Below are 16,190 nucleotides of genomic sequence, written 5' to 3' on the forward strand. Positions count from 1 at the left end.
GTCACATCCTATGGCACTCAAACTTTTTTTTTTCAAACTTCTAAATCCATCCAATTTGATACAAACTTTCAATAATAACTCGACAGTGAAATTACGTCAGTCAGTGGTGGAGTTAGAAAATGCTATGTGAATCCTTTCTGCATCAATGACATGTCCCAAATATGACACACTTTTGAAAGAAAGCACTTTTATCTTAGCTCTTGAATTAGGGCTTTTTAGTCTTTTCAACACTTTGTCTAGATTTTTCATGTGCATTTCAGTATCTTGTCTCGTGACCAGGTCGTCCAAATAACCCATTACATACATACATATATATTCTGCAGTGCATAAATTCTTCAAATACTAACCCCCAAACCGGTCTTCCCTCATTACATGCACAAAACTATAAACATTTCTAGGCAGTCACTCCTGTCCGAGTGATTTTAATTCTATAACAGATCATTTGAGTCTCAATAATTGCACTTTGTGGGGTGACGTTGTTTGATGTGGCTGCTCAAGCCCAGAGCAGAGCAGAAGAGATGGGAACAAGTGTGGGTAGTGAGCGGGGAAGGGGAAGTCGTTCTTTGCATTGTTGTCTTTTGGTCTCTGCCTTACAACGTTGTTGATTTTCCATGCGGCCTGATACTTAAATGATGGTGCGTCTCCACTCAGGGCGATCTTCGGCGACAGTCTCCCAGTTGGCATGGTCAATGTTGTAGCGGAGAGGGACCTTCAGGTGGTCGTCGAATCATCGTGTGGAGGCTCCTCTGGGTCATGTGCCGGATACAAGTTGCGATATTTTTATATATTTCAAGTTGGGATGGTGCCCACTGCGTAGTCGGCCAAGCGTTGCCTGTTCATGTCTGGAGAGACTGTTGTCCGCGGTGCGGTTGATCTTCTTTCCCCGTTGACCGTAGATTCTCCCTGTTTGTTTGTGCTGAATAGGACCGGCCCCTGTCCACTGTCTGACCGCTGCTTTGGCTGAATGGTAGTGGGAGTCAACATTGGATTGGGCCAGGCGTGCGCCCTCCCTGTCCTGGTCAGCGAGTTCATTACCAGCAATAATACTACAACGGCTTGGACCCTAAATGCCACTAACCTGGCTCCCCCGTGCTCCAAGGTCAAATAAGGTTTTAAGGATGTCATTTTTGTCGTTAGAGGGGTGAGTATTCTGGAGAAGAAGCAGTACGGAATTTGCTCGTCACACCGTCAAAGTGCTGCTGCTGCTCCTCCGCGACGTAGCTCCTCATCAGCAATGTTATAATATTTGTTCTGCTCATCCATTGTCATTGATCTCCACTGTGGACACAACAAACATGATATTTAGTAAAGTGATCCTCCACCTTTTTGAGACTAAAGCCTATTTTCAGTGACTGCTGTCATCAATCCACATTATAACCTTACATGGTCGAAAGCTGGGACTTACTATCTGGCCTAGGATGGTGTTGACTTCGGTGCTAGTTTTGATGTTCATCCCAGCTGCCACGCTTCGCCTGTTCTCTTTTAAAAACATCATGAAGGCATTGGGCGGTTTCTTCATGTGGTCCTCTTTTTCATGCCTCTTCCTCCTTCTGCAGAAAGATGGTCTAAGCGCACACGTTCCACTTCTTTTTCTATAAAGACACTGCCGTTAAACATGAAAGAAGAAAAAGCCCAAACTTGCTTTGCCTTGGAAGGTTTTGGTGCAGGTGCAGTGACTTGACGGGCTGGCAAGATCTCATACACCACCTTTCTGTTTCGACATGGACACATGTTATTACAAAGGTGCAAACAGGGCGTGTGTGTTTTAATGGATGCCTATGTGTGTGTTTCTTACATCGTTCTGATGGGATGGAGATTTTCTACAGGTTGATGCCTGGGTGCAGCGTATTGGCGGCTGTGGTGGACATCTAGAGGCACAAACACACACACACACAAGTGGTAAAATGGATTCGAGGGAGTCGGGTTGTGGGCATTCTGACGTGTCCTGTCCAGCGGAGGCTGTGTCGTGCCATCTTTGCCTCGATGCTCGGGCGGTTGCCTCGGACAAATTCATTGGTGACGAGGTCTTGCCATTTGATATTTAGGATCACACAAAGTTTTTGCTGTTGGAAACGCTCCAGCTTTCACATCCCGTCGATACAGAAGCCACACTTCAGAGCCATAAAGAAGGGCAGAAAGAACGATGGCTCAGAACACAAAGATTTTGGTGTGGAAACTAAGGTTATAGTTTAGGAAGCCACGTTTGGAGAGCCTCCCGAACGCTGCATGTGCAGCATGAATCCTGTTGCCGATATCCTTCTGCACAGTGCAATCGCTGGAGAGGTAACTTCCCAGGAAGGGAAAAGCTTTCTCAGTCTCAAGGAAATGTCTACAAAGTCGTACATTGCTTGAGTCTGGAGGAGGATGTGGTGACCATTGTTTGCCCCACCTTTTCCAGGGGTCTCTCCATTCACAGTGGGCTGCCTTACTTCTAAATATGTCAGCCCAGTTGTGCCTGGAGCTGCTTAACTTCCACAACACCACAACTTGTGGACAGAACGACCTTCACTATGTGTGGCTCCAGACTAGGGACTTCCAGCTGACCAAGCCTGTCCCGTCATCTAGAATGCCATCACCACAGGACTTTTTTGGTGGGGTACAGAAGTTGAGGCACTTTGTTCTGCCACAGATAACCTTTGTGTGAGTTTTTATTTTAGGGTAGCTCACAAGTTGCGAACCTGAGACCCACGCACTTTGGTCACCTGCCTTATCCAACTGCAACATTGGGAGGGGAGACGAGTTGGTTTTGGTTAGGGTGCTTGCAGCGAGCTGCTGGTTGACTCAATTACAGTGGAGGCATGCATTTACATTGCGTCAGCCCAACTGGTGCTGTTCTCAATCCCAGTTGTAAGACAACTTGGACTTGAAGGTTCCAAAACCCTAGAAGCCTAAAGGGCCTGCTCGGTTTTGTGGCGCCGATCACACTCAACAGTCACAGATTTGTTGGCAAAAGTCACCTGTGCACTTTTTATGGGTGCCCCTGATCCCTCACACGACATCCCTACTCCACCTGGATCCAGTTTAGTGTCATACCCAGGACATATATACATATCGATAAGGCACTGCAATATGAACAAAATATGATACTGTAAGTACTGTAGTTCCCCTAGTGGTTGTGGCCCTAAACAACTGCATAGTGTTTTGTATTGTGAGCTGGAACAGTTGACACTTGCTGCTCCTCCTGTGACAGCATAGGTCCCCCTCAGGCATATTATAATATTTGTTCTGCTCATCCATGGTCATTGATCTCCACTGTAGACACAAAAACATGACAATTAGTAAAGTTATTCCCCACCTTTTTGAGCCTACTGAGCAGGGGCCTCATGTATTACACACAACAACCTGGTGTACTCGCTTTTTCACGGCAAAGTTGACATTTAGCAAGAGTGAACTTTACTGAATGTGGAAATGTGCAGTGCCTCACACCAACTTCATGGCTGGTATAGGCACATTTCTACAGGCTGTGTATACTTTGGCTTGGATTAATACGCTTTCACACTTTAGTACATCTGAATTGTGTGTATGGTGTTTTCTGGATTTGACCATACACTATCTTTTAGTCAGAAATCCACAAAACACTTAATACATGAGGCCCCTGCATGGTCATTTCTGTCAAACCTCTGATAAAGTCACAACATCTAACCTAAATGGTTTTTGAGGCGTCGATTCAACATGGACAAAGTGTGTACATTTTGTTGTGGTATACCACAGACTATATGTTATCATGTATTGAAATTAAACTGTTTTGGAACCATGTGTCTTCATGCTTGGTTAAAACCTGTTTTTGAATTCTGTTTAATTTTTGATATGCCTTTTCCAAACATGAAAAGAATGAATCTTGTCGAGCCAAATTCTGTGTCCATAAAGCTAAATATCTAAAGACATAATTGCTTTTAAAAATAATTTTAAATTGTATTTGAAATCTTTTAAAATGATAAAGACCAAAAATGCATACATTTCTGGTTAATTCCATCTGTACACATCAGTGTGTCTGATTAATTAAGTATAATGACATGTTTATGTGTAAATAAAGTTATATTTGGGGAAAAAAAATGCTTGAAATTGATGTGCCTTGTGACCCATTAAAATAACTAAGTACACTTTTTTTTTTAAGTTAGATATTCGATTTCAATTAGTGGGGTGGGCAAGAGAAAACTGGTATTATACCATTCATTTATTTTTATTGGAATAAAACATTACTTTTAACCAATATTTTCTTCCGATTGGTTTATACTTGGTCGTCTGACAAGTACAATTGTTTACTCAACATCTGCATGCTGTTTCAATAGCATTATATGACAACAATGCACACATCTTAATGTTTAATTATGACAAGGACCGTACTAAGGCCTTCCTTCTCCAGCTTTGGCCTAGTAGTAAGCATGATGGCCTCAGTCCGGAGATCGATGGTTAGCATCCCCGTTGGATTTGGACACCAGTGGAGTTAGCATCTTCGCCTGTTACTTTTTTTTATTTTTTTTGCCGGGCAGTTATTGTTCGTTTGTCAGTTGTGTCCTGTCATTGGCTGGCAACCAGTCTCAGTATGGGCCACTTGCCCAAAGCCGGCTCGGATTGGCTACAACTGACCCAATGAGAACGAGCGATATAGAAAGTGCAGGATCGTACATGTTCCCGACCAATCAATGCAGACGAAGGTACGATCATCACGTAGGCAGTGCGTCTGTGGAGATTTAAATTTGAAGAAAAATTATAACGTGCTCTTCATCGAACGTTAAGGTAGCATATTCGAGCTGATCCACCTGAGCATCAGAAGAATCACACTTTGGAAGATTAGGTAGGTAACTGTTTTTAAATATGTTATTGCAACACACATCCATCAAATCAACTTTTTAAACGGTTTTGATTTCCAACGGTAATAGATAACAATTTACTGACCTTCTCAGTGGTTGCCACAACTCAACATATCTCAAACTTAATGCTAGAAAATATATGCTTGAAATATATATTTGGGTTTGAAAGTATAAACATGCAATTACTCCTGCATAAGATGTGTAACGGTCGTCGTCGTTGTTCAGCATAGTTGTATAACGACTCTACTCCAACTCAAACTGTATAAGTTCACGTTGGTGTTTGAAAGATAAGCAAGTGAAAATGTTGTTTTAAATGATAAAGACTTAAAGGTGCTTTTTGCAACTTCCTCACAGAAACATTTTTCAAAGCAAAACACATAACAGAACACCACCGGCTAGCTTATTTTACCATTGGTGATTTAGCACATTTATTTGACAATTGTCTGTCATATGACTATGCATGTGCCTCACAATACGAAGGTTCTGGGTTCGATCCCCGGGCTCGGGGGCTCCAAAGACATACACCTGGGGATAGGTTGATTGGCAACAATAAATTGGCAAATGAGACGACGACTTGTCTAGTGTGTACCCCGCCTCCCGCCCGAATGCAGCTGGGATAGGCTTCAGCACCCCCCTGCGACCCCAAAAGGGACAAAAGGTAGAAATGGATGGATGGATTGATGGATGTTTTACCAGCCCGAATAAAATGATTGGTGGGGAGCGTCTGCACAGATACAAAAGCAGTCCAAGACAAACAATTTGCAGTAATGTTGTTATGATAGAATATCAATGACAGCTAACTCGAGCAATCCAAACTGCTATTATTAGCCAACAACACCTAAAGCTAATGGGCGTGCATGTGTTAGGTAATTATGTGCAAATGTATGAGAAGCCTTAAGAGCAGGGGTCTCAAACTCAATTTACCTGGGGGCCACTGGATGCAGAAACTGGGTGAGGCTGGGCCGCAAGAAAATATTTCTTTAAAAAATCTAACATGCACTTTTTAATGAATTCACCTTCTTTGAACGGCTATCCCGCCCTAGCAACATACTTGCCAACCCTCCCGTTTTTTTCCGGGAGACCCCCGAATTTCAGTGCCCCTCCCGACAATCTCCTGGGGCAACCAGTCTTCCGAATTTGTCATACTTGCCAACCTTGAGACCTTTAAATTCGGGAGATTGTGGGGGTTGAGGTGGGCGGAGTCGGGGTGAGCGGGGCCGGGGGGCGCGGTTAAGGGGGGAGGAATATATTTATAGCTAGAATTCACTGAAATGTAAGTATTTCTTATATATATATATATATATATATATATATATATATATATATATATATATATATATATATATATTTATATATATATATATATATATATATATATATATTAAATACTTGACTTTCAGTGAATTCTAGCTATATATATATATATATATATATATATATATATATATATATATATATATATATATATATATATATGTATTTTATTATATATGTATATATATATATATACATATAAATAAAATAAATACTTGAATTTCAATGTTCATTTATTTACACATATACACACACACTGTAAAAAAAAATCCTATTTTTATGGTTATTTCACTCTAAATTTCTACTGTAATTTTTCTATTTTTTTTAAATAGTTTATTAAATTGTAGAATTAAAGACATTATCTGTAAATAAACAATCCGTCTGTTATTTTAAGTAATGTGCCAGTAATGACAAACTATGTATATTTCTTTTTTTTTTTTTACAGAAAAATACCAAATTAATTATACATAGCATTTTCTGTTTTCTTAAATTACTTTCAAATTCATGTAAAATTACAGTAATTATCTTTCATTAAACATGTAGCTTGTTATATAAAAGCCTATGTCCATACTAACAATCTAACACAGGGGTGTCAAACTCAAATACAGAGTGGGCCAAAATTTCAAACTGAACAAAGCCGCGGGCCAATGTTGAACAAATTAACCTTTTAATAGGGACCCAAACAAGTTTTGCATTGAATATTGAACAAGCAAGGCTTATATAACTTCATAGTGACATGCAAAATCGAGTTTCAAATAATAATAATAATAATTAAAAAATATCAATAGCATATCTAATACAATTTAAATAAAAATTGAATGCCTCTTTTCTATATGCAGCCTTCTGAGGTAAATATCAACATTAACTTTTTCCACAGGCTAATAAATTTGAAAATAAAATAACAATGAATAAAACAACCATTCAGGACTTTAAACTGCTCAGTTTGCAACACACTGATCTAATCTGATGTGCCCAAGCCAGATACCTGGCATCTTTTCTTGGATGCTAGTTCATTAATGTCAGGGCTCAGGCTTTGAGCTGAGGCAACCTTCATTATCGAACGAAGGTGTTCAACAGTCATTATATCTCGTCCACAGTCTTGGGGGCGTGCCGTAAATGCACTGCCTTAAACATACTCTACGAGCTGTCGTCACGTCCGCTTTTCATCCATTCTAATATCGTTCAGACTCAGTCACAAGATATGTGCGGCTTCGGTACGCACACACGAGTGAATGCAACGCATACTTGATCAACAGCGATACGGGTTACACTGAGGGTGCAAGTATAAAAAACTTTAACACAGTTACAAATATGCGCCACACTGTGAACCCACACCAAACAAGAATGACAAACACATTTCGGGAGAACATCCGCACCGTAACACAACATAAACACAACAGAACAAATACCCAGAATGCTTTGCAGCACTAACTCTTCCGGAACTCTACAAAATACACCCCCGCTACCACCAAACCCCGCCCCCCAACCCTGCCCCCCCCCACCTCAGTGTGGGGGGGGGGGGGGGCGCGCTTGATGTGTGGGGGGGGGGGGGGCAGGGTTGGGGGGCGGGGTTTGGTGGTAGCGGGGGTGTATATTGTAGCCCGGAAGAGTTAGGGCTGCAAGGTGTTCTGGGTATTTGTTCTGTTGTGTTTATGTTGTGTTACGGTGCGGATGTTCTCCCGAAATGTGTTTGTCATTCGTGTTTGGTGTGGATTCACAGTGGGGCGTATATTTCTAACAGTGTTAAAGTTGTTTATACGGCCACCCTCAGTGTAACCTGTATCGCTGTTGATGAAGTATGCGTTGCATTCAATTGTGTGTGCGTGCAGAAGCCGCACATGTTATGTGACTGGGCCAGCACTCATTGGACTGGCTGAAAAGCAGACCTGACGATTTTCGGGAGGGGCGCTGAAGTTTGTAAGACTCCCGGGAGGATTGGCAAGTATTAGAATTAGCGGTGAATGCGGTGTTACCGCGGCACCGCCGCAATATCTAATCGGCGGGCCAGCTTTAGATATCGCCTCAAGGGCCAAGTGAAATTACACGGTGGGCCAAATATGGCCCGCGGGCCAGAGTTGACACCCCTGCTGTAGAATAAAGGTATTTGTCTGCAGAACTGTTTGCATCGTCACTTTATTAAAGGTGGTTGATCTTAACAATTCAGAAAAAATCTGTAAAATAATGGTATTTTTCTGTGGAACTGCCAGCATTGTCACTTCCTTAAAGGTGTTTGATCGTAATAATTTGGAAAAACTCTGTAGAATAAAGGTATTTTTCTGCAGAACTGTTTGCAGCGTCACTTTATTAAAGGTGGTTGATCTTAATAATTTAGTAAAAATCTGTAAAATTACGATATTTTTCCGCAAAACGTTTCATGAAAATTTCTGGAAATATAATGTTTTTGATCATTATTTGGTTTACAATGTTTTACTTTAATTTTATGGTTTTCGTTAGGCAGCCATAGCTGCCAGTAGATGACTGTTTTTTTACAAAAAAATTTTTTACAGTGCATAACACTCCTCTCTACTCCTTGTTGTATTTGAAAGTGCAATGCTTTGCAGCCAGTAGCACAGCCTTTGAAGAAGCATAGGTATGGGCAGTGTAATATTCTGGGTTGGAGTCAATAACCAGGCGAGGTGACGAAGTTACGTCTCTTTACTTCATACTTCAGAACCGACTCCCACACTTGCCGTCAGGGTGCGCAATACAACGTAAACCTTTGGCCAACTAAAAAGTAACCACATAACACTACTGTTCTGTGGTTTCTACTGTTCTGTGGTTACTTTTTGGTTGGCCAAGCAGACGTGACGACAGGCTGTCCTCAATCAGGTCCGTAGGGATCTGGAGGGGGCGTGCCTTAAGTCCGGCTGGAAATCGGGAGAAAATCGGGAGAATGGTTGTCCCCAGAGATTTTCGGGAGAAGCACTGAAATTCGGGAGTCTCCCGGAGAATTCGGGAGGGTTGGCAAGTATGGAATTCGTCCCGATTTTCACCCGGACAACAACATTACGGGCGTGCCGTGATGGCACTCTCTTTAACGTCCTCTACAACCTGTCGTCGCGTCCGCTTTTTCACCATACAAACAGCGTGACGGCCCAGTCACATGTTGTATGAGGCTTCTGCAGACACAGGTAAGTGACTGCAAGACATACTTGGTCAACAGCCATACAGGTCACACTAAGGGTGGCCGTATAAACAACTTTAACACTGTTACAAATATGCTCCACACTGTGAACCCACACCAAACAAGAAGGGCATGTCTGCTGTCACAGTACACTCCCGCTACCACCAAATCCCCCCCCCCCCCCACACACACCTCAGAGGGGGGGGGGTTTGTCATTCTTGTTTGGTGTGGGTTCACAGTGCGGTGTATATTTGTAACAGTGTTTAAGTTGTTTATACGGCCACCCTCAGTGTGACCTGTGTGGCTGTTGATCAAGTATGTCTTGCAGTCACTTACGTGTGTGTACAGAAGCCAAATACAACATGTGACTGGGCTGGCACGCTGTTTGTACAGGTTTTAGAGGGTGCTAAAGGCAGTGCCATCACGGCACGCCCTTAATATTGTTGTTTGGGTAAAAACTGGCAGACATTGAAGAGAATGGTTGCCCTGAAATTCAGGAGTCTCACGGAAAAATTGGGATGGTTGGCAAGTATGACGCTGTCAAGCGCCATTCATATAAAACTTGCGGGCCGCACTAACATTACATTTTCATATTAAGGTGCGGGCCGCAAAATAACGTCTCCGCGTGTCTGAGACCCCTGCTTAAGAGGGAGTGATATACTGTGAAAAATACATTGGAAAGTTAGCGCCCTCTATAGGCATCTGTGTAAATTTTGCAAACAGCCCCTTTAATAAATCAGAGTATTATATGATCAGAGTCAGAATGTTGTGGGTTTTAATGCCAATAGAGGGCGCCTTGACTCCAAAGTATAATGTAGTGTGTGTTGTTTATCCTGACCAAAATGTCTCATACTCTTCTTTGTGTCTTTTGTGTGTAACAGAGACCTTCAAGAATGGAGCATCTTCTGCACACTTTCCAGGGTGCCATCGAGGGGATGACATGGGAGCAGATCAGCAGCACCCTTATGGAGGTTATTGCAGACTGCTCTCCTCCTCCTACTCCTCCTTGCCCACTGGAACCTGCTCAACTGGACTCATACAAACTGGTGAGTAGATCACAAATATAAATGCTTTTACTGACACATCAACTACTACTACTACTACTACTAGGGCTGTTCCTGTCGCATGCGATGAACTGCTTCCCGTGTTAAGCGTCTCTCTTCCAAGAATCACTTGTATGCCTCTTGAGAGACTCTGCAGCCTTTGTTAATTGCTGCACGCCAGTTGGATCTTTCACTTGCAAGAGCCTACTTGTTGTCAATGTTGATGGAGAAATATTTCAGGTCCCTCTTGATTACATCTTTAAAACGTAGGCAAGGACAACCTTGTTTGCGCGGAGAATTGGCTAGTTTGCCATACAATAAGAGTTTGGGGACGCGAGCGTCATCCATGGCTTTGGCTAAGAATTGTGTACAGGTCACAGGAGCCCGTTTTCTGTAGTATGAGTGAGTTGGTTACATGGTCCTTCCAACAAATGCCCAGTATGGAACGAAGCCAGCGGACATTAAATGCATTGAGGCGATGTTCGTTCCTGCGGTATGTTGTCCATGACTCAGATACGTATAGTAAGGTACTAAGTACACGTGTGGTTTACACATACTTTGAGGAGCAAGGAAATGTTCTTGTTGTGCCAGCTACGCTTTCTCAATTTGCTAAAAATTGACGATGGCCTTCCAATGCTCATGTCAAGTTTTGCATCAAGGTTGTTGGTGTTGGAGACTTTGGATCCCAGGTAGGTGAATTTGTCCTCTACAGATAGAGGTGTGTTGGAGATGGAGATAGCAGGGTTAAGGGTTGCAGGTTGGTCAAGGACAACTGTCTTTTTTAAGATAATCTGCAGGCCGAACTCTTGACATGGAGAGTCAAAAGATCTGCAGAGCAGTTGTAGTTCAGCCTCTGAGTGGGAGGCAAAAACAACATCATCAGCATAAAGCAGTTCACGCACCATGACATGATGGACTTTGGTCTTAGTCCGCAGTCTGGATGGATTGAAAAGTTTTCCTGAGCTGCGGTTATGTAAGAGGATGCCAGAGTCTTCGGGTAAAGCGCGACGTAGTAGGGCAGAGAAAAATATTCCAAAGAGGGTAAGAGCAACCCTGCTTCACCCCACATCTCATCTGGAATTCGTCAGAGCGAGTGCCTTCAAATTGTACCATTGCCGTCATGCCATCATGATATTCAGTCATCTTCTTCAGCAGTTTAGGGGGGGCAGCCAAGTCTTTGCAGAACAAAGAAGAGTCCAGATCGGCTGATGAAGTCAAAGGCCTTAGTCAAGTCCACAAACACCAGAAACAGAGGTTGTTGTTGCACTTTTCCTGTAATTGTCAAACACAGAACACCATGTCTACTGTGGAGTCACCGGTTCGAAACCCACATTAGCTTTCAGGGAGGATACGGTTTTTGGTTCGCCAAGCAGACGTGATGACAGGCTGTCCTCAATCAGGTCCGTAAGGACCTGGAGGGGGCGTGCCTTAAGTGCGGCTGGAAATCGGGAGAAATTCGGGAGAATGGTTGTCCCGGGACATTTTCGGGAGAGGCACTGAAATTCGTGAGTCTCCCGGAGAATTTGGGAGGGTTGGCAAGTATGGAATTTGTCCCGATTTTCACCCGGACAACAACATTAAGGGCGTGCCGTGATGGCACTCTCTTTAACGTCCTCTACAACCTGTCGTCGCGTCCGCTTTTTCACCATACAAACAGCGTGCCGGCCCAGTCAAATGTTGTATGAGGCTTCTGCAGACATAGGTAAGTGACTGCAAGACATACTTGGTCAACAACCATACAGGTCACACTAAGGGTGGCCGTATAAACAACTTTAACACTGTTACAAACATATGCGCCACACTGTGAACCCACACCAAACAAGAATGACAAACACATTTCGGGAGAACATCCGCACCGTAACACAACATAAACACAACAGAACAAATACCCAGAACACCTTGCAGCCCTAACTCTTCCGGGCTACAGTATACACTCCCGCTGCCACCAACCCCCCCCCACCTCAACCGACGCGGAGGGGGGGGGGGGCCTTGATGTGTGTGGGGGGGCAGGGTTGGGGGGCGGGGTTTGGTGGTAGCGGGGGTGTATATTGTTACCCGGAAGAGTTAGGGCTGCAAGGTGTTCTGCGTATTTGTTCTGTTGTGTTTATGTTGTGCTACGGTGCGGATGTTCTCCCGAAATGTGTTTGTCATTTTTGTTTGGTGTGGGTTCACAGTGTGGCACATATTTGTAACAGTGTTAAAGTTGTTTATGCGGCCACCCTCAGTGTGACCTGTGTGGCTGTTGATCAAGTATGTCTTGCAGTCACTTACGTGTGTGTACATAAGCCAAATACAACATGTGACTGGGCTGGCACGCTGTTTGTACAGGTTGTAGAGGGTGCTAAAGGCAGTGCCATCACGGCACGCCCTTAATATTGTTGTTTGGGTGAAAACCGGCAGACATTCGAGAGAATGGTTGCCCTGAAATTCAGGAGTCTCACGGAAAAATTGGGAGGGTTGGCAAGTATGACGCTGTCAAGCGCCATTCTTATAAAACTTGCGGGCCGCACTAACATTAAATTTTCATATTAAGGTGCGGGCCGCAAAATAACGTCTCCGCGTGTCTGAGACCCCTGATTAAGAGGGAGTGATATACTGTGTAAAATACATTGGAAAGTTAGCGCCCTCTATAGGCATCTGTGTAAATTTTGCAAACAGCCCCTTTAATAAATCAGAGTATTATATGATCAGAGTCAGAGTGTTGTGGGATTTAATGCCAATAGAGGCGCCTTGACACCAAAGTATAATGTAGTGTGTGTTGTTTATCCTGACCAAAATGTCTCATACTCTTCTTTGTGTCTTTTGTGTGTAACAGAGACCTTCGAGAATGGAGCAGCTTCTGCACACTTTCCAGGGTGCCATCGAGGGGATGACATGGGAGCAGATCAGCAGCACCCTTATGGAGGTTATTGCAGACTGCTCTCCTCCTCCTACTCCTCCTTGCCCCCTGGAACCTGCTCAACTGGACTCATACAACCTGGTGAGTAGATCACAAATATAAATGCTTTTACTGACACATCAACTACTACTACTACTACTACTACTAGGGCCGTTCCTGTCGCATGCGATGAACTGCTTCCCGTGTTAAGCGTCTCTCTTCCAAGAATCACTTGTATGCCTCTTGAGAGACTCTGCAGCCTTTGTTAATTGCTGCACGCCAGTTGGATCTTTCACTTGCAAGAGCCTACTTGTTGTCAATGTTGATGGAGAAATATTTCAGGTCCCTCTTGATTACATCTTTAAAACGTAGGCAAGGACGACCTTGTTTGCGAGGGGAATTTGCTAGTTTGCCATACAATAAGAGTTTGGGGACGCGAGCGTCATCCATGGCTTTGGCTAAGAATTGTGTACAGGTCACAGGAGCCCGTTTTCTGTAGTATGAGTGAGTTGGTTACATGGTCCTTCCAACAAATGCCCAGTATGGAACGAAGGCAGCGGAAATTAAATGCATTGAGGCGATGTTCGTTCCTGCTGTATGTTGTCCATGACTCAGATACGTATAGTAAGGTACTAAGTACACATGTGTGGTTTACACATACTTTGAGGAGCAAGGAAAGGTTATTGTTGTGCCAGCCACGCTTTCTCAATTTCCTAAAAATTGACGATGGCGTCCCAATGCACATGTCAAGTTTTGCATCAAGATTGTTGGTGCTGGAGACTGTGGATCACAGGTAGGTGAAATTGTCCTCCACAGATAGAGGTGTGTTGGAGATGGAGATAGCAGGGTTAAGGGTTGCAGGTTGGTCAAGGACAACTGTCTTTTTTAAGATAATCTGCATTCCGAACTCTTGACATGGAGAGTCAAAAGATGTGCAGAGCAGTTGTAGTTCAGCCTCTGAGTGAGAGGCAAAGACAACATCATCAGCATAAAGCATTTCACGCACCATGACATGATGGACTTTGGTCTTAGCCCGCAGTCTGGATGGATTGAAAAGTTTTCCTGAGCTGCGGTTATGTAAGAGGATGCCAGAGTCTTCGGGTAAAGCGCGACGTAGTAGGGCAGAGAAAAATATTCCAAAGAGGGTAGGAGCAACCCTGCTTCACCCCACATCTCATCTGGAATTCGTCAGAGCGAGTGCCTTCAAATTGTACCATTGCCTTCATGCCATCATGATATTCAGTCATCTTCTTCAGCAGTTTAGGGGGCAGCCAAGTCTTTGCAGAACAAAGAAGAGTCCATATCGGCTGATGAAGTCAAAGGCCTTAGTCAAGTCCACAAACACCAGAAACAGAGGTTGTTGTTGCACTTTTCCTGTAATTGTCGAACACAGAACACCATGTCTACTGTGGAGTGACCGGTTCGAAACCCACATTAGCTTTCAGGGAGGATACGGTTTGCAAGGACTTGTAGTCGTGGGAGAACAGTTCAAGCAAATATCTTTCCGGCAACACTGAGCAGAGAAATTCCTCTGTAGTTGTTACAGTCTGCACGGTCCCCTTTGTTTTTATAGATGGTGAAGATGTTTGCATCTCCTAAGACATCTGGGAGATATCCATTGTTCCAGCAAGAGACAAACAGTTGGTATAAAACAGACACGATTGCATCCCCACCTTTTTCCACTTAGAGCAAGAGCTTGTTTTGAATTGCAAAGCCAGCGCCATGCATTGGTCTGTCGCCATCTGGGAAACCATTCCAGAATAAGGTGTAGTTTTTTTCCTGGACAGAGCCAACACCGGTCAACCAGGTTTCACTAAGGGCAGCGATGGAGATGTTGAGGCAAAGTAGTTCTGCATCAATGAGGGCTGATTTGTGAGGTGAGGCACAGTCCATCTCAGATCCAATGCCAAGTACTGCAGTAAACACACTTATGTGTGCGAGAGTTAGTGTAGCTTGTGAGTTGCCCCGCAGTGACCAACTATCTAGGTCTATTGCCCCGTGACCATTGGCGATGTGCTCCTCTGCTCACCGGGCGGCTGAGACGGGCCATTTCAGGTACTGTGACAGCAGACATGCCCTGAACTTAGCCTACCAGCCCCTGCTGCCAGGCTAGCTAAGTGGACTGGGTTTTGTTTGGTGTCTCGCCTTTGACCTGTCTGGCTTGCTTAGAGCTACCAGGGGTACAAGCCCCCTGTCAGCATAGCTCCCAAAGTATAATGTAGTGTGTGTTGTTTATACTGACCAAAATGTCTTATAATCTTCTTTGTGTCTTTTGTGTGTAACAGAGACCTTTAACAATGGAGCAGCTTGTGAACACATTCCAGGGTGCCATCGAGGGGATGACATGGGAGGAGATCAGCAGCACCCTTATGGAGGTTATTGCAGACTGCTCACCTCCTCCTACTCCTCCTTGCACCCTGGAACCTGCTCAACTGGACTCGTACAACCAAGTGAGTAGATCACAAATAAAAATGCTTTTACTGACAAATCAATTTGCCAAACCTAGTGTGTGTGTGACAATCATTGGTACTTTAACTTTAACAAGCGGGTCTCATTAGAGCAGCGTTTCTCAAAGTGTCTCTATTCCCCACTGGTGGGGAATAGAGACATGACAGGTGGGGCGCGAGGAACGGGAGGATATTTCACTTTTTTTTTTTTTTAAATTATATTCTTAGATTTTTTTTTTACTATGCTTTCATTTTCTATACACACTGTAAATCACTTTGTGATTCTGTCAGTGAAATCTGCTATATAAATAAATGTAAATTACTTATTTTTCCTGTAGGCTTTAAATTTCTAGGGAGGAGCGAAAGTTTGACAGACATAGCAACAGTAACTAATGGGGGCGGGGCTAAGCGGAACAAATTTGACGAGACAAGCCTAGCAAAATTAAAAGCTGTCCCACTGTCAAACGACGCAGTGGCGAGACGTATATGCGACATTGCAAGTGATCTTGAGGAACAACTCGTAGGCAAATTAAAAGAAAGTCGTTTTGCTTTACAAGTGGACGAAGCAACTGA

At 43.7% G+C, this 16,190-nt stretch overlaps 1 protein-coding gene and 2 long non-coding RNA genes across 3 annotated transcripts in view; 1 reads left to right on the forward strand and 2 right to left on the reverse strand.

The window, feature by feature from the left end:
* Nucleotides 1-11,616, reverse strand: LOC133623286 (uncharacterized). Its single transcript, XR_012050748.1, has 5 exons — nucleotides 10,135-11,616; nucleotides 1,796-3,252; nucleotides 1,643-1,711; nucleotides 1,406-1,550; nucleotides 1-1,278 (listed from the first exon to the last, which is right to left on the reverse strand). It is a non-coding gene; the product is annotated as an uncharacterized lncRNA (long non-coding RNA).
* LOC133623285 (uncharacterized) overlaps nucleotides 4,655-16,190 on the forward strand; it is a 14,151-nt gene continuing 2,615 nt past the window's right edge. The window contains exons 1-4 of the mRNA XM_061986449.1: nucleotides 4,655-4,795; nucleotides 10,131-10,295; nucleotides 13,108-13,272; nucleotides 15,456-15,620. Coding sequence (XP_061842433.1) covers nucleotides 10,143-10,295; nucleotides 13,108-13,272; nucleotides 15,456-15,620 — 483 coding nt within the window. The 5' untranslated portion in view covers nucleotides 4,655-4,795; nucleotides 10,131-10,142. The remainder of the gene's footprint in view (nucleotides 4,796-10,130; nucleotides 10,296-13,107; nucleotides 13,273-15,455; nucleotides 15,621-16,190) is intronic.
* LOC133623287 (uncharacterized) overlaps nucleotides 12,811-16,190 on the reverse strand; it is a 19,932-nt gene continuing 16,552 nt past the window's right edge. The window contains exon 6 of the long non-coding RNA XR_009817870.1: nucleotides 12,811-13,269. This is a non-coding gene — a long non-coding RNA (uncharacterized lncRNA). The remainder of the gene's footprint in view (nucleotides 13,270-16,190) is intronic.

This window comes from Nerophis lumbriciformis, linkage group LG12 (assembly GCF_033978685.3).
Source record: "Nerophis lumbriciformis linkage group LG12, RoL_Nlum_v2.1, whole genome shotgun sequence".
NCBI classification, from domain to species: domain Eukaryota; kingdom Metazoa; phylum Chordata; class Actinopteri; order Syngnathiformes; family Syngnathidae; genus Nerophis; species Nerophis lumbriciformis.